This window comes from Canis lupus, chromosome 19 (genome assembly GCF_048164855.1).
Source record: "Canis lupus baileyi chromosome 19, mCanLup2.hap1, whole genome shotgun sequence".
Taxonomy (NCBI): domain Eukaryota; kingdom Metazoa; phylum Chordata; class Mammalia; order Carnivora; family Canidae; genus Canis; species Canis lupus.
In genome coordinates, this window is record NC_132856.1 from 50,901,184 (window position 1) to 50,924,712 (window position 23,529).

The window sequence follows — 23,529 nt, forward strand, 5'->3', positions numbered from 1 at the left end:
AGGGGTTGCGGTGGGGGAAAATAATGCAGGAGCAGATGGCAGAAGAGAAGAAGGCTTCTGTTTACCAACATTAATCTCCAGTAATTAGCCAATTACTAGGGGGGGAAGTGTAGCCAAAACAGACTGTGGTGGTGATGGCGGGGGGCAGGGAGAGGCAGCCCTTCCAAGGCTAGGCTGGGGCCCACTGCCTGGGAATGAGACAGCCTCAGAGGGGGGTGTGAGACACTGGGAGCCCCAAACTGCAGAGGCCGACGGACCACTCTGCCCCCTCTCAGCACTGCCATATCACCTGTGCCCAACTAGCCCCCAGACCCAGACGAGCTGGAACAGGAAGCCCCAGTAGGCACACACCACCGGACTGGCTTTTAAAACTTTATTCACTTCAAAACCTTTATCAGAGACACAGTTCTGTCCTAGGGTGGGGGGTGGCCTCGACCTCCAGAGCAGCTCTGTTGTTACCCCTCCCCAGGCAGAACTAAACCAGGCCGCCTCCTCCCCAGCAAAGGGATGCAGGCCAGAGCCCAAGGCCAGACTGGAGAGGGGGTCCTTGGGCCTCTGAGTGCTCACCCCAAATGGAAAGGTCAGGCCACTTCAATGGAGGATCAAAGTTTGGGGCTCCAGCTTCCCCTCACCCTGGAAGAAGGGGGGGAGGTCTCCGGGGCTCTTCAGGGGGAGGGGGAAGCAAGCAGCCGCCTCTCCATCTGGCTGCAGGGAGCTGGGACAGAGGCCAAGAGGGGCCCATCTGTCGCCTCCAGTCCTGCCAGTTTCTTAGAGCAGGCAGGGCTGGGGCGGGGGATGGGGGACAGCTGTCTGGCCTGGGTCTTCTCAGGCCAAGATGGGAATGGGGGCCACTTTAGGAGGGTGGGAAATTGGTTTTTTTTTTTAAGGTTTTTGATTTTTTTTCCACTTCTTAAATAAACATGAATATATATATATTTTTTCTTTTATAAAACTTTTGTGGAATTGAAGGGTGGGGAGATTGGGGGGGGGGGGGCGGCCTGGCCTCCCTGCATCACTCGTCATCAAAGTTCTGACTCAGGAGGAAGTTGGCAGCCAAGTTCTCGTTTTTTTCACAAGCGAAGTAGGCCTGGATCACCAGGCTCTCTGGGAAGCCCAGGGCCTTCAACTGTGGGAAGATGGGTAGGTATAAGCAGGGGCTGGGGGCCCTGCCCACCAGGGAGGACACCCCGCAGCCAGACCTCTTACCCTCTCTATAGCTTCTTTCTCCTGTGGTGTCACCTGGATGTAGTTCATCTGTGGAGCCTCCTCCCCTATGGCGCCCACCTCCCCCTCCACATCTGAGATGTCTGCCAGCTCCCCGGGGGGCTCATTCAGCATCTGGATGAACTGCTCCTGGTGCCGACTAATTTGCTGTGGGAGACAAAGGGGAGGGGACTGTGACCCACAGCCCTTGGTGCCCATCCACCCCTGCCAGGTCTGTATCCCAGCCGCTTTTTCTTTCAGCAAATATTCAGAGGGTGCCTAGTCTAACCAAACAGCAACATCATAGTGGATACAGGCCCTATCCTGGTGGAACTGAGATTCTGGCATAGGGAACACAGGCTATTATAAAGAAACAAATAGGTAATTATTTAAAATGTAAATAGTGGGCATGGCATATAGTAGGCAAAGAACTGGACTAGAAAAAACACTGCAGGCCAGGAAAAGATGGACCTGTGATCTGTAGGATAGGAAGTTTCCTCCAGATAGAACAGTAAGGGCAAAGGCCTGGAGACAGAAATGCACCTGACAAATCCCAGAAACAGAAGATCTGTGTGTCAGGAACAAAGTAAACAAGCAACAGAAGGGGAACAAAAAGGAAAGGAAGGCCAAGACCACACCTTTCTCTAGTGCCTTCTAGTATAATGGGACACCACGGTGATGGTTAAATAGAGAAAGACGAGATCCACGTACATTTTAAAAAGACTAACTCGTGGGTGTTGCGTACCTGGGGCTTCTAAAACTCTCTACAACTCTATTTTTATGTACATCTGACTTTAACTTCACAGCAAAACATGTTTTTTCAGGAATCTGGCTCCTGGTGGAAAATGGACCATGGCAGGTGTGCAGAAGCCAAGGCCTGGGTACTGGCTGCCAGGGAACCGGGTGGGAGAAGAGGTGGCAGCCACGGAGGTTGAATGCAGGGCTGGGCTGAGAGGTTCTGGCAAGATAGGTGATGGATGACCCCAGCAGGGGCATAGGGCCTGTGGCTCAAGCAACCCCAGGCTGGTCTTTGTAGGCATGGGGAGGCCTGGGAAGAGGATCAGCTCTGAAATCTTAGACCTCTAGAAAGCATTTTCACAGGTCCGTCAAGTCAGCCATGGATTTGGAGGTTTGGGTCAGTTACGTCAATCTGGGGGGAACATCATCACTCAAGATGATATGCAGGGAACACTAAAAAGAAATGAAAAATAAAGGTGTTCAGCCTGTGTGCTGTCACACCTGAGAACGTAAGGAGGAGGAGCCAACAAGAGACTGAGAAGTGAAGAACAGCGGCAGACGACAGGCCCTAAAGCAGGAGAGTCATGCCTTTACAGAGGATCTAATAAACCCTGTCACACGGAAGGGCCACTGCCCCTCTGCACAGGAACCTTCAGGGGCAGGATGATGCCTTGCTGAGCACAGGAGTCCCAGAGCCAACTGGGACACAATGATCTTGGGTAGTGCTTATGGGTAATCCCATGGAGGCTAAGACAGGGCAAAAAGACCCAGAAGGTAGAGCAAAGGACCCAGAAGCTGAAAGCAGACACACACTATGCCAACTGCCAGAATGCTCCAGACCTCTGGCAACTTCCTCTGTGAGAGATGATGACAACAGCACCCATTCCTCACAAGGTGTTTGAGAAAATTACATGAAACAGGGCAGATCATTAGATTGTATGGAGCATCAGGGAGTTGTTAGTCTGTTTTCCAAATACAGTGGGGCTCCTACATACCACGCTAGGCCAGACTAGCTCTCTGAGGCTGTGGTACCCAGAGGGGAGTAGAGGTGGTGCCCGCCCTGGCTTCCTCTACCCCCAGGGCCGCACCTGCAAAAGCTGAGGATTCTCTTGGCCCAGCTGCTGGAGCAGGGCAGGCAGTAGTGCCGGGTTCTGCTGAATCACCTGCCGCATATTCTGGAACTGGGGCTGGTCCCGCAGGAACTCCAGGGGGTTCTCTCCTGCTGGCAGGAGAAAGGTGTGTAGTCAGACACCACACTGGACTCCCAGAAGCTTGGGGGCAGGGAGTCAGATGCCTTGACAGCAGACACCCCACATGTACATCTCCCAATTCACTCACCTCCTTCTGTGGCTGGCTGCTCCGACACCTGGCTCTCCTGGACAGAACCATGTTCTGGCTCGGGACTCCCAGGAATTCCCTGTCAGGGGTCCTATTTAGTTCTAACGCATAGACTGCCCACTGCCTCCCTTCTGCATGTTCAGCCCTGGCAGAAGACAGGTGAAGCCTTGGCCCTGCCCTCCACAGGCCCACCCCACCATTCATGCCCAGGCTCTTGCAGGAAGACTTTCCCGGTGGGAATCACAACCCAAAGTCTTCTGAGGACAAAGTTTTGCCTCTCTGACCACCCATTACAGCATGTAAGCCCATGTACTCCCTTGAGGCCTCCCCAGGAGGCAGCAGCCCCACCTCACCGTGAGTAGATACTCCACGGCTCGGTGGGGGTTGTTGTAGCTGGCTCTCAGGGCGGCCACGACCCGCTCCCTCTCATAGCCCATGGACATGATCTCTGTCAGCATCGTCTCATACTCAGAACCAGTCACTGTGGAGGGAGCAGCAAGGTCTGGGTCACCAAGGAGGGAGAAGGGCAGTTCCCAGGCCCCCCACACCCACACAAGGCCCCACAGCTGGCGGGCACCCAACTGCTTCTGCCCCAGGGACCACCCACCCACCTAGTGTGGATGCCGCATCTTCCTCTCGCCCGCTGCTACCTGAAGAAGGAACAGAGCTGCAAATTCAAGAGAGAGAAATCGGACCCTGGCTTCTGGCGGCTTGCCCTCCCCCAGGTATGTGGAAACATGTATGTGTCAAAATGTGCTGGGAAGACAGGGCCCAAGCTGGGGCTTCTGCTCCCTGGCCTTACCCTGACACGGACTCCGGGGATGTCGTGGGGACTGATTCCTCCGATGGGCTCTTGTCCTCTCTGGCAGTAGGTGGGGGATGGGACATGCCTGAGGCAGGGGCCGGAGGGAAGGATGTGGAGGACTCCGGGGCAGCAGTGGGTGAGGCCTCTGGGGGTACTGAGGTGCCTGGGCTAGTTTTGGCCTGTGACACCCAGAAAAAGGAGCAGGCATCAATATCCCTATCTAGCCCCAACATCCCATCCCGTCTCAGCCCCGCCCTATTCATAGCTAATCTCTCCTGGGCACACAGGCTCTTTGTCAGATCCCCAGCTAATTCTCTCACCCTCCCAGCCAGCACACTTTACCCACCTTGGTCACCATAACGACCACGAAATTCTTCTCATCAATGCGATAGTCCCTGATGGGAACGTCATCGCTCAGGATCTTGCCAGCATAGATGAGTTTCTGTCCAGCCACAGGGAAGGCATCACGACCCTTCTCAGCTTCTATTTTCTCCTTTAGCACCTTCACCTGGAAGGAGAGGAACACTCATTGCAAACCTCAAGACTCTTTCTTGATGGGGGGACGGGCAGGGGAAGGGACTGCAGACCTCAATGGCAGAGAAGCTAAGCTTCATAGTAAAGCATGCCAGATCCCACTATTCAACGAAGTATTTACCTAACACTTATTACACGCCAGGTGCTGTTCTAGGAATTGAGCACATAACATAGAAAGGAACAAAACTCAACATAATTCCCTGCGTCTGTGAAGATAACACTAATGCGAGGAAAAGTGAAAAAAAATATAACCTCAGATAACGTAAAATGTGATGAAAAGTAAAACAAAGAGGAAACGAGATTCCTCATTCCACACTGCTGACAGTGCTGTGTTTGCCAAAAACATCTTATACGGACAGCACTAACATAAGTGTGTACATACCGCTTTTAAAGCTTCACTACTGCATGAAGTAGATATCATTACCCCAGTTTTATATTTGAGGAAACAGGCACAGGGAGATTAAGTAGCTTGCCCAAAGTCAAACAGTTGGCGTGATCAAAAAATATGAGTGTTTCCTTTTCTACAAAACGTAGAGTTCAATGTCTCCATGAGGTAGTTGTGCAAAGCGCCAAACACACATTCAATGTCTGATGCGTCCTAAACCTCTTTTCAGCTAAAAACGCAGTGCAATGTTTAGACCACGGGCTCTCACATGAGACAAAACCAAATTTGAAACCCGTCTGCCATTACTTGCTTTATGTGACCGTAGCAAAATCCTCTTATTTCTAAATTCCCACATCTGTAAAACGGAGTGAGTCAAGAGTGCTCAAATGATGTCTGTTTTGCAACTTTAGTAAGATAACACAAAATTGCTCCGCTGCTGGTAAAGAACCGCCAACACAGACCACTGAAAAGTCAGGCCGTTTATTATCATTATCATCGTCACTGGCGTCACCACTCCCAAATGTGGCCACCAACGTCCCGAGGAGACGCCTGCAAAGCTGGGAACTCGGAGGCCCGGTCCCGGAGAGCGTGGCCGGGCCGGGAATCTGAGCCTTCGGCTCCCGCGACCCGCGAGGGCGCTGACATTGGAGCCGGGCCTGATGGGTGCCCCGGGGGTGGGGCCTAGTCTGGAGACCGGCCCTTGAGCGCCATCAGCACAAGTCGCCGGGGGCTGGGCCCAGAACCACAGGGAGGTTCGGGAAAGACAGGCAGGCTGGGACGGGTGGGCAGAGCCCTGCCCGCGCTGTCCTCCCCGCCCCTCCAGTCGGGATCCCGTCCTCCCCGCCCCCACCCCATCCCCCGGCACCCGTCGTTCCCGCCCCCGGGCTCCGGTCCAGCTCCCACCGTCTCGTCAGGCTCCATGCGGATTTTGAAGGTCTGCTGCTGCAGCGTTTTGAGCGTGATGGTGACGGCCATGGCGGGGCCCGAGCGACGCGGCGGCCCCGGGATCCTCACACAACATGCAACTCACGCCGCCGCCATCTTAGCGCCCAGCCGCGCCGCGAGCCGACCGCTTCCGGGGCAGGAGGTGCGCGCGCCGACCACCAGAGCACGTGACCTCCGCCCCCCCTTAGCTTTGGTGGGCATGCGCGAGAGGCTTTTGGCCAGGCATGCGCAGAGTAAACTCGGCTTCCGGAGGCAGCTTCTCATTCAGCACGCATATACGTCACGTGGCTCCCTGAGAGTGACGCCATGCCCGCTAGCGGTGACGTCAGACGGCCACAAAATGGCTCCAACGTCCCCCACTTTCATGATCTTGAGTTTGTTGATTACATCGAACAAAATTTTTCATCTACTTGTTGTAGACACTTGTATTTCTTGTACAAAGGCTTTTTTTGTCTCCCAAATGACTTTTGTTCTAGTGTGGCTACCCTCAAAGGAACCCTTACTCGGGACTGGGAAAAAACACTCAAAAGGTCACCAACAATTAGTTTAAAAAATGAAGGATTAGTTGGCTGAAGGTGATGATGGTGCTTTGGGGGACTGGATGGTGGCAAGGCAGAGTTCTCTCCCAGTTACTGGGTGGAGGCCCTTCCATCCTGAACTGACCATTACCTGCCTCCAAAACTCTTTAGTTTCTCACTCAACGTACGCCCTGCACCAGGGAGTTACCGGACACCTCACCCATTGCCCAACTGTAACCAGGTCCTGCTGTTTTTCCCTTCACAGCAGGCAGGGCCTGGAAGTTCCCACCATAGTAGGCCAGGCTGTTGAGGGCTTCTTGTCTCTCTCCTGCAACAAGGGACATAAGCTCCAGGCCACCTGCTGGACTTCAGTGGCAGCCATAGTAGACCCCAAAAGAGATGGGCTCTAGAGAACCTAGACCTTGTTGGCCTGTCATCTCTGCACCTTCCTTGAGGCCATCTCTTTCCAAGAATTCAAGGATTACCAACATGCTAGATCTACCATATCTGAACCTATATTCTTGATTATAAAAGGAGTAACTTAATTAACCCTGACTGGTATTAAGAATACTTGTTTAAAATAGTCCAATCATCCTAGTCTTGCTCTTTTAACAGTCAAGAAGTATATACGGTTGAGTGTAAAATAGATCTCATGAAATGGTGCTATGGTGTGAGTTCATAGCCCTGCCCTACCCCTTACATTTTGGAGCTTAGCCTCATCAAACTGAATGGGGCAAACTAAAAACAAAGCTCAGTTTGGCATGAAGACTCAATGAGTAATATCTGGAGTCTTTGTAAAGGCGCTTAGAACACACTCTTCTCCCACTGGTTTGAGGTTGTGGGGGTAAACAACAGACCCTGTAGCCTTAGGGGGACATTCAACCAACACTTTAGCCACTGGAAAATGAGCCTTACTCGAGAGTCACCTCCCCCAGAAGGAGACACAGGAGGAAGACACAAAACTTAATTTAATAGAAATTTTGTTTGTAGTTCTTACATTCTCAGTGTGAGCCGAGCTGGAACCCGCTGCCCCACCCAGAAGTGGCCCAGTCCTGGGAGCAGGGAAGAAAGGGAGGTGGTAGGTGGGGATCAGAGCTCAGGCCCTAGGAGCCCTGTTCTTCCTCAGTGCTGGGGATGCCACCCTCTTCTCCTGCCCCCCCCTCTGGGATCCAGGAAGGTGAGTGGATGGAATCTTAGGCCTGGGGCTTCTCTTCCACACTCCCCCTGCCCCCTCAGGTTGGAGGAGAACTAAGGGATTGGAGGAAAGAAGGGGACAGAGGAAGGCAAAGATGTCAATCAAGAAAGATGAGGATCAGGAACAAGGACTAAAGGAGAATCAAAGACAAAACACGTTTTTTTTTTTTAAAAAAAAAAAAAAAAAAAAAAAGGGAGGAAACAAAACCAAAATCCACCCCAAATCAGAACCCGCCTGGAAAAAAATGAAAGTTCTCCAGTCTCATAGAGACATTATTTGGCGCAGCCGGCTCTGCGGCGGGAGCGCTCAGGCCTCAGTCCAGCCCTAGAGGCAGCAGTGTAGCCCCTACAGCTCGTCCTTGGCCTGGCCAGCGGCAGCATCATCCTCTTCCTCTTCCTCCTTGTCATCCTCGTCCTCCTCATCCTCGTCCTTGTCTTCCTCATCTTCCTTGTCTGCCTCCTCTTCTTCCTTGCGCTTCTTGTCCTCCTCCTCCTCCTTTAGCCTCTGCTCCTCATCCTGCTTGTCCTTCATCTGCTTCTCTGCCGCCTGCACAGAAACCACACAGCTCAGGGCCCGGCCCCCCGCCACCAGACCTGCCCACTCCCAAGCCCAGGACCAGACCCTGGTCCCACCTTCGTGACACCCCAGGTCTCATTTCCAAACTCCTCTGCATACGCCTCGTCGTTGGTGATGAGGAAGTTGTCAAAGATAGTGCCAGACTTGACCTGGAGGACAGGAGAGTGGATGGAGGGTGGTCAGGGTGGACACTAATGTCCCTGGCCTTGGACAAGCCCCACCCCCTCCATGTTCCCATGACAACTACACAATGCCCTTTGATTTCTACATCTGTAAAACAGGATCTCTCAATATCTTGTTCAAATGTTTTTCTGGTACCTACTACATGCCAGACACCATTCCAGACACAGATTGTTTACTAGTGAATAAAACTGACAAAATTTTAAAACATTTCATTTCAGAGGAACCATTTTTTTCTAGTAGTCACATTTATTATTTACTTTTTTTTTTTTTCCAGTAAGCTCTACTCCCAACGTGGGGCTTGAACTCATGCCTGTGAGATCAAGTGTTGCATGTTCTACCAACTAAGTCAGACAGATAATCTCATTAGAAAAATAGTGCCAGGGGTATCTAACCAACTTCTAACTGTTGAAGGCAGTTAAAAAGTTTGTTTGCATAAAGGAACTTAGAAAGGTATCTGGCACGTAAGCTGAACCTCAAATTGGGTGCCGTGAGAACTCCATAAAGACAGACCAGAATATTATTCAAGAAAAGCACCAGTTTTGGCTCAGAGCTGCCTGGGGTTGAACATTTATCATCCCTTTCCTCCTTAGTGACTCTCAACATTTGAAGTGCTCCATGAATCCCTTCTGTGTCTCACCTGCCAGAGATCTAAGCCCAGAACAGCAAAGTTTTCATAGGCATAGATGTTGCTATCAGGAGAGTACTCAGGGTTGTCGATCTCTGGGTGGATCCAAGTGCCCTTGTAATCTGGGTTGTCAATCTGCCGGGGCTTCCACTCGCCCTGCAGAAGGGGAAGGGAACCAGTGGTTGAGTGGAGGTCAGTGTGCTCCCCACTGTGCGCTCCCACCCTGCTCAGAGCTCCAAGCTCACCTTGTACTCAGGGTTCTGAATTACAGGTGGTTCCCACTCTCCATCCATCTCTTCATCCCAGTCCTCTGGCTTTTTAGCATCAGGGTCAGGAATGTGCTCAGGCTTGTCCCAGTCCTGAGGGAACACAAAAAGGTCAGTCAACCCAGCTGTCCTCTACACCTTCCACATGGGGAGCTTCTGCCCAAGCACCAACCTCAGGCTTGGAGTCTGTGGGGTCATCAATCTTGGCCCGCTCGTCCCAGTCTTCAGGCTTTGAAGCATCAGGATCCTTTATCTTCTTGGGAGGCAGGAAGTCCCAATCATCCTCCAAGGAGCCTGACTCCACCTGGCTGTTGTCAATCTTCACCTCATAGGTGTTATCCGGCCGCACAATCAGCGTATACAGGTGTGTGAATTCATCATCCTGAAGAGGGTGGGAGATGAATGGCCCCGCCCATCAGGCTTGGCCTCTGAGGCTTCCCTATCAGCCACTTGTCACCACCCCCAGTCACACCTTGCAACGAATGTCCTTGTTGATCAGGACGTTCTTGCCCTTGTAGTTGAAGATGACATGAACCTTCTTGGTGCCGGGGCCACAGATATCCGGGCCTAGGTAAAAAGTGGGTTTAGTTAGAGCAAGAAACTGCCCACCACTGTAAAGCTCCCAACCTTTACAAAAGAAGGCTTGGTTCTTAAATGCAGATCTGTAAAGGGTTACAGGACAAGAATCATACCCTGACTGGTTCTAAGGAGCTGAAAGTGGAGCCTTTTAAAAAGGAAAAACAGAAAGAACAAAATACCACCTCTGGAATTTAATGCCCTCACTGGAAATAGCTACAGAAAATCCCGTGAACTGCAAGTTTCAGACCAATAGTAACAATGCAATGTCCTCAGCCTTCCTCGCAAAGACAAGCCTTAACTACACAAGTATCTTCCCATGTTCTCAACACTACCTGTGGTGGCCCTTAAGGAACCCAGATTTAGGTCTCCTTCCAACTAATCAAAGGTCAGCGCCAGGGCGGGGTCCCTCACCAAACATGATGTTGTACTCAGAGTCTCCGTGCATGTCCGTCTGGTCCAAACCATCTGGAAATAGCTTCACGTAGCCGCCCCCACAGTCGATGTTTTGCTCATGTTTTACGGTGAACTGCACCACCAGTGTCTGGCCTTTGTTGCTGAAGGGCTCAAATCTGGCCGACAAAGCGTAAAAGCGGGCATCCTGGCTTGTCTGCAGCCCTAGCAGGAGACCATAGTGAGGTCATGGCTCAGCCCCAAGCTCCAAGGACCCTAAGCACTGGAGTCAAAGAAGACTGCCCCTTCCTCCTGCTCATGGGGATACCCACGCTGTGTGACATGCACGGCTTCCTCCAGGAAGTCCTCCTGAATCCCAACATCCACCCGTCCCAGGCTCTTACCTTTATCCTTCTCCTGGTCACCGTAGAACTTGCCGGAACTGAGAACAAATTTACCAAAATCTGACTTGTGTTTGGATTCGATCCAGCGGTCGGTCCACCCGTCTAGGGGATCAAAGGGGCAGGTCAGTGCGGCCGTACTGACCTCTCCCCACGAATAGCTATCTGCCAATGGCCTCAAGTTGCTGAAGACTGGAAAGGAGATATCCCCTGACTGACCCCACCCCAACCTCTAGTTTGACATCTTCGATGACTTAAGGGCTCCTCCGGCGAACCCTAACTCCCGCCGCGGGAGTCCGCTGTACCCTCGACGCTCCCCAGGGACATGGAAGGAAGGATCGCCTGCGGCTCTGGTCCCTGGAGGCCACCGTATTGGTCCTCTAAGCAGTAATTACAGGGGACAACGCAGATCTAGGCTGAGGGGCCGCCCTCGTCGTCGGGGCGGCCTCGAGACCGGACCAGGCCTTACCTCCGTCCAGAAACTGCTCCTTGAAGTAGATGGCGGGTTCGGCAGCGGCCAGGCCGACGAGGCCGAGCAGCAGCGGTACGGGTAGCAGCATGGCGGGGCGAGGGGGCGGCGGCGCGCGGGCCCTTTAAACCTCTCCTCCGGCGGCGGCTCTGCAGTAGGGACGGACGCTACCGCCGGCCGCGCGTTTTTATACCCTACCGCCCCTCAAACCAACCTGGCCCGGCCTCTTGTCCCGCCCTCCGCACCTTATCATTGGTCTGCGGCCACGACCCTGACTTTCCATTGGACCGCTGTCGTCTGAGCAAGTTAGGCTGTGCCTCGGAACGCAGGGTTCCCAGATGGCCGATTTCTATTGGCTACACAGCTGGCCAATGAAGGTCGACCACGCGTTGTGGGGGCCGCCCACCGGTGTGGTGGGGGCCTCGAGCCCCTCTGCCCAGGTCATGTGACCAGACCTCGACCCAACCCCGCCCTTGCCCGCGCGCTTAGCTCCTGGTCTGGGCGTTTAAAGAACGCGCGCCAGTGCCCGTGTCACCTCGCAGGACCTGGACCCCGCTCCAGCTCGCCCTCTTTTATCCCCTCTGCGAGGAGGTGTGGGCCAGGTTTTCCTAACCACTTTCTACTCTGCAGCTGGGGAGCCCCTATTCCCACACGCTCGCTCTCGATCTCGCCCTCCCCCGCCCCAGGCCAGGATGGGACAGAAGGCACCAGAATTCAGGGGCTGGGGCTCTGGATCTTCATTTCACTCCAGAGCCACAGCCTTGCAGGCCAGAGAGTTCAGTGCCAGCTCTCTCCTCTCTGGCCCCTAGTGGTCCCTAGTGCCCTGACAGCCTGTCAGACTGCTGTTGAGTGACTGGGACGAGTCACTTAGCCTCTGAAATCACAGGAGCCCCGAAGAGGCTAGGAGGAGCATCCTTGGCTAGGTGCCGTTCTACAGAGCCGCTTTCAAAACTGTTAGGGTTGTCCTGGGACAGAAGAAAGGAAACCTAGAAGACAAAGATGTGACTATAGGCTGTGGCTCCTAGAGTTTGGTAGCGTTGTTTGTCTGATTGCAGCCTCTCCTTTAAACCTTCCCTCAGCCGGTAAAGGGGTCGCTGCCTGTGGTCTCCCACAAACGGCCTGACTTTTGCAATTAAACGGCTAAAGAGGAGAGGAGGGGGGTTCCGTTAAAAAAGAAAAAAATGAGACAGATGGTGGGGAAGATAAGGTCCGAGGGAGATGGGCAGGACCCCTGAGTCTAGACGCTCAGAAGCCAGAGGCACGTGACTGACACCATGTCCCTCCCCCCAAGCTGCAGGAAGCAGGAAGGCGCTCTGGGGGTTTCCCAAACTCTAAGCAAACAGGCCCTGGACCTGGGAACTTGGAAGTGGACTGGGGAAGGGGGTGGAATCCTGGCAAAAAAGCAGGGAAGGCGTGCTTCCCTGATAGTGGTGGAGACTCAGAAAAGAGAAGAATGAGGAGTCTTGGAGAAGTTGGGGTTCTGCCCCAGGCAGTATCCAGTATCACTCAACCTGCATGAGGAGCCAATCTGGGGTGATCACTCCAAGCCTGCCACTGACCCTCCCACCTTCCCTCCCTTCCACCATATGTCATGCATGCATGAGCTTGGTGCTTCCTGCTTGAGGGTAGACCCTGTGACTACCTTATTCACTTCATCCCTCAGTGTCTCTTGAAGCACTTGGCACAGAACAGGCTTAAAACCTGCTGTGTGAGAGAAAGAAGGAAATTGGAGCAATTAAACAAAAAACGAGGAAAGTGCTTCAAAGCTAAGAAGGGACTTTGAGGGACACATCCTGAATTTTTGTTAGGACCTCACTATGGGGTCAGGATTGGGTGATGTTAGTAACCCCATTTTCCAGCCTCACATAATAATTATGATGGTTAAATGAGTAAAGATGTTCTGCTTACAATAGTGCTTGTCACATGGTCCATACTCAATTTAGTATTAGCAAGTACACATACATGTGTGGGCAGTATTTCGCTTAAATCTCACAATAACCTGAATTTATATCATCTCTATCCAGGCAAGGAAACAGGCACAGAAAGCTTAAGCGACTTGGCTGAGTAGCATAAATGGGATTAGAATCTACTTGCACTGTTTCCTCTAATCTCCACTGGCCACCTGTGACTATTGACCAAAGGTAGCTGGTCTCAATTGAGATGTGCCATAAGTGTAAAACACAACAGATTTTGAGAGTTACTATGAAAAAAGAACAAAGTATTCCATTAGCAATTTTTTTAATGATCTTTTACATTTTTTTTTCCATTTATTTATGATAGTCACACACAGAGAGAGAGAGAGAGGCAGAGACATAGGCAGAGGGAGAAGCAGGCTCCATGCACCGGGAGCCCGACGTGGGATTCGATCCCGGGTCTCCAGGATCGCACCCTGGGCCAAAGGCAGGTGCTAAACCGCTGCGCCACCCAGGGATCCCTCCATTAGCAATTTTATAATAAGTATTGAAATAGGGATGCCAGCAGTTGAGCATCCGCCTTCTGCTCAGGGTGTGATCCTAGAGTTCCAGGATGGGGTCCCACGTTGGGTTTCCTGCATGGAGCCTCTGCGTATGTCTCTCCCTCTGCATATGTCTCTGCCTCTCTCTCTGTGTCTCTCATGAATAAATAAAATCTTAAAAAAAAAAAGTACTGAAATGATAATTTGGACATACTAGGTTTGGCAATTTTTTTTTTTAAGATTTTATTTATTCATGATAGACATAGAGAGAGACAGAGGCAGAGACACAGGCAGACGGAGACACAGGCTCCATGTGGGGAGCCCAGTGTGGGACTCGATCCTGGGACTCCAGGACCATGCCTTGGGCCAAAGGCAGGCGCTAAACCGCTGAGCCACCCAGGGATCCCCAAATTCTTCGAATTAATTTCATCCATTTTGTTTTTCACATTGCCACTAGAACACTTGAAATTAGATTTGTGTCTTCCATTATATTTCTATAGGCCAGAACTGATTAGGGCATTCATTACTACCCTGACATTGACCTTCTCAGAAAAACATGCAGGGATTGGGGTGGGATTTAGGGTGTTTGTAGTTTCTAACACCATCTCTACCCACTGTGAGGAAGTCATATCACCCTCTAAGTCTCCATTTTCACATCTGTGAAAGAGGGATTATATTAATATCTACATCAAAGTATGGGAACATGAAATAACACACCTGAAGTACCTGGGTGGAAAATGTGAGATGTCCATACAGGTTAGCTATCTTGCCTATAACTACTATTAAATGAGTTCCTCTCCCCTTTATAAATAGGGATGGTCCCTACCTAGCCTCCCTTTAAAAACTTGAAAGTCGTTTTTTTGTTTTTTTAATTAAAAGTCGTCTTGATCTCAGCGGAATGACTATCTCTGGAGCCCACCACCTACAGCCCTCCCGCAGGCCAAGAGCGAATCCTAGGGCAGAGGGCTCTGAGGCTCAAAGAGAGAGAAGTCCAAGGTCACACCACCTGCTGGAAGTGGGGTTGTATGAAACCTAAAACAACGCTGTGATTCTGTCCTTGAGGTCTTCAGTTAGGGTTCTCTGGTCAACCAGACACCACTAGTTTAGCTGGGGCGGAGGCGGGCGCTGAGCTTCTCCTACCCTCTAAGTTTCAATCGCCACACTGAATATGGCGGCGCCCTGAGCCTGGCCACAGGTCGGCCACGCTCAAGATGGCGGCGCACCCCCGGCGCCGGTTCCGGTTCCGGTTGTTCAGGCCCCAGGCGGGATAAGGCGCACACGCTCGGAGGAGCCATGGCGGATGGGCGGGTGGCAGAGGTGCTGCTTCGGCAGCTGGAGGCGGCGGATGGCGGCTTGGACAGCGCAGAGCTGGCGGCTGAGCTGGGCGTGGACCACCAGGCGGTGGTGGGCGCCGTGAAGAGCCTGCAAGCGCTGGGCGAGGTGAGTCGGGCCCCGTGATGCTGGGCCTCCTCGCTCTTGAGCTTGCCGTCCCCTTGCCCAGAAGGCCCTGCCTGCTGAAGAATCCTTCGGTAGTCCAGCCTAGGGTGGGCAGGCAGGGAGTCTAGAACAAGTAAGAGCCCAGGAGCACTGACGTTCTGCACTCAGTAGATGTCCATTGAGATATAGTAGGCATGGGGGAAGGCACGATGGTGGACAAGGAAGACGGTGGTCACCGTCCTCACAGAGGTTAGGGTCTAACGAGGGAGATACTCAGGTGACCCTTAGAGTGATGAAGGAAATACAGGGAATCCAGAGGTGACAGCTGGCCCAGGCATGGGAATCAAGGAGAACGTCCTGGAGGAGGTGACAGCTGAGTCGGGCCTCTGCATTGAGGAAGAAAGCTTCAGGGATCAATGGCAGAAAGGGGAAACAGGTGTTGAAAGGCATTAGTAGAGGCAAAATTTGCAAGGCCTCGTAGGTCTCGATCTCATGGAAAGTCATGGCAGGAGCTGGAGCCAGTCAGATATGTGTCCTGTCTGTGTCCCTCTGGCAAAGGATTGACAGGGACAGGACTGGTGGTGAGGTAGGCACATGCCCAAGGTAGAGGGCATGGTGTCTGGTTGTAGGGAGGCAGGTGGAATGGAGAAGATTCAAGAGAGGGAATGAAAGGAGATTCATGGCAAGTCAGGGGAAGCAAGAATGAAGCGCAGCCTTTTTGACTTAGACGAGTGAAAGGTGATGGAGCCATAGAAGAATGATTATCAGAGGCCTGTGGGCGACCCAGGAGGCTGGATTCTCAAGGCTACGAATCAGAAAACCTAACTGGGCTGCATATTCATCAGCTCATGTTCCGTGCCCCATTTTGGTCTCAGCTTTATGTAGCATTTAGTCTTTGTCATTATCCCACGATGGTAGCACTGATATCTCCATTTTGCAGACAGGACATCTTCTGAGCACTGGTCAGTAACTGGATCAGTGTCACTGGAAGGAGCAGGCAAACCTGGATTTTAAATTAAGCTTTCAGGCTGCAGAGCCTGAGGTCATCAATGCAGAGAGGGGATCCTATGTGGCGTGATAGCACCTGGATTCCTGTGAAATTGACTTGGGTTGGTCACAGTAGGTTTAACAGTGGCTGTTTATTGTGGTTCAGTCTAATGACAGTGATAGTAATAATGACGATGATGGTAATAGTTGGTAGAATGCACACAGTATTTGGTAGGTACTGCTAAACATCCTACGTCTTTTCCATATGTTAATTTAATAATTATTCATGAAAGCTTCCTGGGGGTAGAGCCCATCGCAGCTTTCTCTCTGGGATAAGAAAACTTGCTCAAGGAAGTTAAGCAACTTTCCTGAGGTCATACAGGGACTGAAGAGCAGAGCTGGGAATTAGAATGAATAGGGAGCTAAGCCCTGTGGGCCCCACCCAGCCTTGCTCCTCTGTGCATGGCCTAAACCCATCCTCATCATGGAACTTTGTGTTCCTGTGTGTAATGTGGACCCGGGGGCCCTTTTCTGACACTCTGGGCACTAAGATGCAAACACATTAAAGGTGGAGATGAATCAGTTCACCTGGGATCTCAAAAATCTTTCTCAGATTCAAAAGCAATAGGAAGAACTTATTTTCTGTTAGGAACCATTCTTAGTACCTTACCTCACCCTGGGAGATGTGAGCCATCTGTGTTGTTATCCTGGTGTCACAGAAGGGAAACTGAGATTCAGCAGGGGGTGCTCACTCAGCTGGGAAGTGGTGCAGCTCAGATGTGAAGCTGGCTTCAGGTACCGTGCAACCGGAGTGCTGTAGAGAGGGCATTCCTGGCTCTGAACCCTGTCTCTGTGGGTCTTCCCTTCCCCATTTCCCTGCAGATCATTGAGGCTGAGCTGCGTTCCACCAAGCGCTGGGAGCTTACCGCCGAGGGCGAGGAGATAGCCCGGGAGGGCAGCCATGAGGCGCGGGTGTTTCACAGCATCCCCCGGGAGGGCCTGGCCCAGAGCGAGCTCATGGTAAGGTCCTAAGGGCAAGGCATGGGAAGTGACGGGTTGAGGTGGCCCTCATGCTCTGCTCACTGTGGTCTTGCTCCCCCAGCGACTTCCCAGCGGCAAGGTGGGCTTCAGCAAGGCCATGTCCAACAAGTGGATCCGCGTGGACAAGAGTGCAGCTGATGGGCCCCGGGTGTTCCGAGTGGTGAGTCCCTGCCTGCAGGGGGGCAGGCAAGCAGGTGGGCCATTGGCCCTCACAGCCTATTACACCCTTCATCACGGCAGGTGGACAGTGTGGAGGACGAGGTGCAACGGCGGCTCCAGCTGGTCCAAGGTGGGCAGGCTGAGAAGCTGGGTGAGAAGGAAAGGAGTGAGCTCAGGAAGAGGAAGCTGCTAACTGAAGTGTGAGTGGATGCCCCGCCCCCATTCCATCCCGCATCACCCAAGTGGTCCTAGGGTGTGGTGGACGGAGTCATCCTGCCCATACTGGGCCACAATGCTATCAGTGTTCCCCCAGCACTGCTTTACCATGTACTCATGCCAGGCTCATGCCACTGCAGGGCCTTTGCTCATGCCATGACTTCTGCCGAGAGCTGTCTTCCCTTAAGCCAGGCTTGGGCATCAAACCTCTGCCTGTGTCTATTTATTTATTTATTACGATTTTATTTATTTGAGAGGGAGAGCAAGTACACATGAGAGAGAGCATAAGCTGAGGGAGAGGCAGACAGAGAGGGAAAGGCTGACTCCCTGTTGAGCAGGGAGCCCAAAGTGGGGCTCGATCTCATGACTCTGGGATCATGACCTGAGTGGAAGGTGGATGCTTCACCGACTAAGCCACCCAGACATCCCTGTGTGTCACCTTAAAGAGGCCATCCTCGCACCCCTTTCTCCCTTTGAGTTCCATAAAAGCTGCTCACTTATTTTTTTAAGATTTATTTATTTCAGAGAGAGCAAGCGAGCAAACTTGAGTAGGGGAAGGGCAGAGGGAGAAGCACACTCCCCGCTGAGCAGAGAGCCTGACATAGGGCTCAATACCAGAGCACTGGGATCATGACCCAAGCCAAAGGCAGACATTCAACCAACTGAGCCACCCAGGCGCCCCAAAAGCTCCTTACTTATACTCTGCATATCGGATGCCATGTTTGTTTCCTTTATGGCTCTGATGTCAGTGTCTGAAATTGATTGAATGCTGGGACCTGGACAAGCCAGGGGCTTTGCTCTCACAGGGCTGATATACCCTTTGACTGATAACTTAGTGGCATAGCAGTTTTGAGGATACAGACTGGAGGAAGGCTGCCCTGTCCAGGTCATGGCTTTGGTCCTTATTAGTTTTGTGACCTTGGCCAAGTCACCTGATCTTTCTGGGCCTCAGTTTCCTTATCTGTAAAACGACCTCTTTTTCATAAGACAGTGGGATGATTTCAGTGGAATAGAGCCCAGCACGGAATAAACCCTCAAGAGTTTACCTGTTATTCTTAGTATGTATGTATGTATATATGTTTAGTACTTTGAACAGACCCTGGCACATAGTAGATTCTTATTAGGTACTTGTTGAATGAGTAAGTGAGCGACAGAAGGATGTAGGTGTGGGCTAAATAAGAGGATTTCAGGTGATGATGAATGTCAGGAAGAAAATAAAGCAGAGGGACTTGGTGGCTGGTATTGGGGTCGGCATCAGATATATTGCAGGAAACTTCTTGAAGGAAGTGACAGTGCCCTTCTCCTCTCTGACCACAGGACCCTGAAGACCTACTGGGTGAGCAAAGGCAGTACTTTTAGCACCAACATCTCCAAGCAGGAGACAGAGCTGAGCCCAGAGATGATCTCCAGGTAGGGGGTGGCCCCAGGAACTGGGTCAGGTCAGGGAGGGAGGGGAGCCTTCACCGGGCCCATGCACCCTGCATCCCCCAACAGCGGCTCCTGGCGGGACCGGCCCTTCAAGCCATACAACTTCTTGGCCCGTGGCGTCCTCCCAGACAGCGGCCACCTGCATCCTCTGCTCAAGGTCCGCACGCAGTTCCGGCAGATCTTTCTGGAGATGGGGTGAGCACAGGGCCAGGGGGTGGGGCCGACCCAGCCACTGGGCACAGGCAGAACAGTCAGGCTGCATCTCCCTCCAGATTCACAGAGATGCCGACTGACAACTTCATTGAGAGCTCCTTCTGGAACTTTGATGCACTTTTCCAGCCCCAGCAGCACCCGGCCCGTGATCAACACGACACCTTCTTCCTCCGAGGTGGGTGGAACTGGCCGCGCCACCAGAGGTGCCAGGCCTGGGCAGAACTTTTTGGAGAGGCTTATTCGTTTTACGGAATAAATTCTATCCTAGGTGTGGCTGACTGGGCTGGTGTGAACAGGTCCTCTTGACCTCTGTCACCTCCTCCCACATCCTGCCTGCCCACTTCATGGCCCTTGCCCGAGCTTCCAGGCAGTTCTCTGCTGAGAACCGCCTTCTCCCAGATCTTCAAGGCTGGCTCCAGCATCAAACCTTGGCTGACGGGGGTCACCTCACAGAGGCCACTTTGACATGCCCTTGTCAGGGCAGCCTGGGTGGCTCAGCGGTTTAGCTCTGCCTTCAGCCCAGGGTGTGATCCTGGAGACCCCGGATCGAGTCCCACATCAGGCTCCCTGCATGGAGCCTGCTTCTCCCTCTGCCTGTGTCTCTGCCTGCCTCTCTCTCTCTCTCTCTCTCTCTCTCTCTCTCTCTCTGTGTGTGTTTCTCATGAATAAATAAATTAAAAAATCTTTAAAAAAAAAGAAGATGACATGCCCTTGTCACCTTGAGTTCTAAAAGTCCCTCATCCCTAGTCTTGAAGCTTGTTTCCCAATTTTTTTCTTTCTTAATTTCACAATGTTTAGTTCTGTCTGAAACTGAATGATTTTCCACAGTCGTTTTCTCCCCACCCCCAACTGCATCCAGTCCCCCAATTCTCCACTGCAGGAAGGCAGGGGAGGCCAGTGGGTGCCTGTTACCTGGCTAGGAGCAACAATGGCATTGCTGTCGTCATTGTCACAGCGCCCAAAACTTAATAAGTACTCACTGTATACTCTGTTCTTTTTTTGTTTCTTTTAAGATTTTATTTATTCATGAGAGACAGAGAGAGAGGGGCAGAGACATAGGCAGAGGGACAAGCAGGCTCCCCAAAGGGAACCCAATGCGGACTCGATCCCAGGACTCCAGGATCATGCTCTGGGCTATAGGCAGACATTTAACCACTGAGCCACCCAGGTGCCTCCCATACACTCTAATCTCTGTTCTAATTCTGCAAACTGTAGGAAGTAGTGCTGTTAGCTCTCTTTTACAGTGGATGAAACTGAGGCTCAGAGTCACACAGCTTATACATAGTAGAGCTGGGATTTGATGTCAAGCTTTTCAGGTGCACCAAAATTATGTTTCTGGAAAGGGATCCTAAAAACTTGCCCATTCTAAGGGATGCCTGGGTGGCTCAGCAGTTGAGCGTCTGCCTTCAGCCCAGGGCATGATTCTGGAATCCTGGGATCAAGTCCCATATCGGGCTCCCTGCAGGGAGCCCGCTTCTCCCTCTGCCTATGTCTCTGCCTCTCTTTCTGTGTCTCTCATGAATAAATCTTAAAAAATAAAATCTTAAAAAAAAAAAAAAATTTTGCACGTTCTCACAACAAATGGTTGCTAATGCCCTCCTGTGGGCCAAGGTCTTTGTTAAACATCTAGGTTACAGCCATGAATGAAACATGAAGTCTTTGCCCTGGTGAGACCTGTGTCCTGGTGGATAGATGTATATTAAATCCTGAGTGCTAGACAAATGCAGTAATGCAAGGTGGCAGTAGACACAGTAGAAACTGGTGTGAAGGGGGAAGGGCCTGTGGATTTAAAACCAAGCCTTTGTTTAAAGGCCAAAGGAGGTGAGGGAGAAAACCTTATCTGAGAATGAAAGTTCCAGGAGAGAATGGCCAGTGCAAAGGCCCTGAGGCTGGAATGTGCCTGGTATTGCTCACAGATCAGGTGGGAGGCCCTGTGACTGGAGGGAGTGATCAGTTAGGAATGAGAGGCGACAGGACAGTGTAGCCAAAGGGAGGGCTTTGTTCCCACCCCTGGGACATGGATGGAGGGTTGTGATGGACTTGGGTGTTCCTAGGCACCCTCTGGCTGCTGTGGGTGTTAAGAGTGGGAGCGACACATGTAGCTGTTTGTCCTCTGTACAGTGGCTGTTTGAGAAATGCTCCTTGACTGACACGATTATACTCTGTCCTGCCCAGATCCAGCGGAGGCCCTGCAGCTCCCAATGGACTACGTCCATCGGGTCAAGCGGACTCACTCTCAGGGTGGCTACGGCTCACAGGGGTGAGGCAGGACCAGGACTTTTTGGGGTATCAGGGGAAAGAAGTTTGGGGGTCTGAAGGCGACAATGCGGACTTCCCATGTGTCCTTCTAAAGGTACAAATACAACTGGAAGCTGGAAGAGGCCCGGAAAAACATACTGCGCACGCACACCACGTCTGCCAGCGCCCGTGCTCTCTACCGCTTGGCCCAGAAGGTGCAGCTCAGCCTGGGCGGTGGGGGAGGCAGGGGGCTGTCCCAACGACCTTCTGACCTCCCAGGCCTGGCCTACCTGTCACCCCCAGAAGCCCTTCACACCAGCCAAGTACTTCTCCATTGATCGCGTGTTCCGAAATGAGACCCTAGACGCCACACACCTGGCTGAGTTCCACCAGATTGAGGGCGTTGTGGCCGACCATGGCCTCACCCTGGGCCACCTCATGGGCATCCTGCGGGAGTTCTTCACCAAGCTGGGTAGGCAGGCAGGCTGCGGTGGACGGTCTAGTGGAGCCACGGCAAGAGGCCCTGCTGCCAGGCTTATCCTCCACTCCTCTGCTTGCCCCCCTGCCTCCCCTGCCCAGGTATCACCCAGCTGCGCTTCAAGCCGGCCTACAACCCCTACACGGAGCCCAGCATGGAGGTGTTCAGCTACCACCAAGGTCAGGGTGGAACCTGGTAATGGGGTGGGGAGGGGTGTGTCAGCCTTCCCACAGCTCAGCCTGGGTCCCTGTCACTGCCAGGCCCACCCCCCCAGATCACTGCCAGACCCAGCATCATCCACACATCTCTGTCCTACCTTCTACCACCCCTATAGGTCTGAAGAAGTGGGTAGAAGTCGGGAATTCTGGGCTCTTCCGCCCCGAGATGCTGTTGCCCATGGGGCTCCCTGAAAATGTGTCAGTCATTGCTTGGGGCCTCTCCCTGGAGCGGTGAGTGCCCAAACTTAGAGTGTCTGGCTGCCACTCAGGTGACTTGCTGGGCACGGGGGCCTACAGACCTTCACACCATTCCATCTGTTCTTCATTTGAAAAGCCTTTAGTGAGCGTCTGCTATGTGTCATGCTAGGAGTATGACAGCACACATCTGTGCCTCTGCGAAGCTAGGGTTATAGCGCAGTGAGAAAGATGGTAATTAGCAAGATAAATAAGTAAATTGGACAAGTAAAATTTAGAGTGTGTCTGAAGCCAGTAGGTGCTATAGAAACACAGCAGGGAGGGCTGAGACAGGATTGTCCGGGAAAGCTTCCAGGAGGATGTAGCATCTGAGCAAAGACTGGAGGTAGATGAAGGGGTAAGCTGGGGGCCTATCTGGGGAAGGGTGTTCCAGGCAGCAGGAATAGCCAGTGCAAAGGCCCTGAGGCAGGAATGTGTGTGCTATATTTGGAGAACATTGAGGGGGCCAGCGTGGCTGGAGAGAGTGAATAAGTAGAATGGGAGGAGAATGAGGGTGGGGAAGTGACAGGATAGATCATTCGGGGCCTTCTGAGCCCTTTGAATAACTTGGGCTTTTAAGGAGGTGGGAACCATCAGAGATGGCTTGGTTGATCAGAGGAGACCGTGACCTGACATAGCATCAAAACTATTTTCTTCCCTCCCCACTGCAAGCCCGACAATGATCAAATATGGCATCAACAATATCCGGGAGCTTGTGGGCCACAAGGTGAACCTCCAGATGGTGTACGACAGTCCCCTGTGCCGCCTGGATGCTGAACCGGGGCCCCCACGGACACAGGGCGCTGCATGACATGGGCCACTCTGGATACCTGCCTTCCCTGGGCCCCAGCTGTCCAGCCCCCTTACATCCCTACCAGTGACCCCCTTGTATTTATAAGGCCTCCGTGAGGCCATCCCCCCACCCCTGTTCCTGGTATCTCCTCTTCCCCACCTGCCCCAAGGTCCCAGGGGCAAGGGAGCAGGTAGCAGGCTTGATCTATGAAGGTGGGAGCCCTGCAGGCCAGCTGCTGGCTAATAAAGTGGGCATTTGTCCTCATATGGTGCCTTTCCTTAGGGGTGGAGGAGTGCTAGAGCCCTGGGTGTGAGGAATGGTGGGTTGGGAGACTTGGGTCCTCGGAAGCACGTGGCTTGCCTGAGCCAGATCCACCTGGGGAAGGCTAGCTCCATTAAGCATTTACCCATCACCTGGTGGTGCCAGGCTCTCCTCTAGGTGAATAGAACAGAAGTCCCCCACCCCTGTGGAAGGGGCATATA

The 23,529-nt window shown here is 52.5% G+C and overlaps 3 protein-coding genes across 4 annotated transcripts; 1 reads left to right on the forward strand and 2 right to left on the reverse strand.

Annotated features, from left to right (window-relative positions):
• Positions 1 to 359: 359 nt before the first annotated feature.
• On the reverse strand, positions 360 to 6,156 carry RAD23A (RAD23 homolog A, nucleotide excision repair protein). 2 transcript variants are annotated; one of them, XM_072787086.1, is made up of 9 exons: positions 5,907 to 6,156; positions 4,431 to 4,592; positions 4,082 to 4,263; positions 3,891 to 3,946; positions 3,633 to 3,760; positions 3,280 to 3,358; positions 3,030 to 3,160; positions 1,207 to 1,371; positions 360 to 1,126 (listed from the first exon to the last, which is right to left on the reverse strand). In XM_072787086.1, the coding sequence occupies exons 1-9, from the start codon at positions 5,976 to 5,978 to the stop codon at positions 1,013 to 1,015; spliced, it is 1,089 nt and encodes a 362-aa protein (XP_072643187.1). In that variant the 5' UTR covers positions 5,979 to 6,156; the 3' UTR covers positions 360 to 1,012. The 2 variants fall into 2 exon arrangements, with proteins under 2 accessions (XP_072643187.1, XP_072643186.1); XM_072787085.1 differs by having other exon boundaries at positions 3,030 to 3,163.
• Positions 6,157 to 7,416: 1,260 nt separating this feature from the next.
• On the reverse strand, positions 7,417 to 11,326 carry CALR (calreticulin). The gene is made up of 9 exons (XM_072787084.1): positions 11,151 to 11,326; positions 10,685 to 10,786; positions 10,302 to 10,505; positions 9,784 to 9,878; positions 9,484 to 9,693; positions 9,291 to 9,404; positions 9,058 to 9,201; positions 8,294 to 8,386; positions 7,417 to 8,207 (listed from the first exon to the last, which is right to left on the reverse strand). Exons 1-9 carry the CDS (start codon positions 11,239 to 11,241, stop codon positions 8,007 to 8,009), a joined length of 1,254 nt encoding a protein of 417 aa, XP_072643185.1. The 5' UTR covers positions 11,242 to 11,326; the 3' UTR covers positions 7,417 to 8,006.
• A 3,528-nt stretch (positions 11,327 to 14,854) lies between these two features.
• Positions 14,855 to 23,311, forward strand: FARSA (phenylalanyl-tRNA synthetase subunit alpha). Its single transcript, XM_072787082.1, has 13 exons — positions 14,855 to 15,045; positions 16,912 to 17,049; positions 17,132 to 17,230; positions 17,311 to 17,429; positions 18,763 to 18,855; positions 18,940 to 19,068; positions 19,146 to 19,261; positions 21,262 to 21,346; positions 21,440 to 21,539; positions 21,628 to 21,796; positions 21,904 to 21,981; positions 22,137 to 22,251; positions 22,927 to 23,311. Exons 1-13 carry the CDS (start codon positions 14,899 to 14,901, stop codon positions 23,063 to 23,065), a joined length of 1,527 nt encoding a protein of 508 aa, XP_072643183.1. The 5' UTR covers positions 14,855 to 14,898; the 3' UTR covers positions 23,066 to 23,311.
• The last annotated feature ends 218 nt before the right edge of the window (positions 23,312 to 23,529 follow it).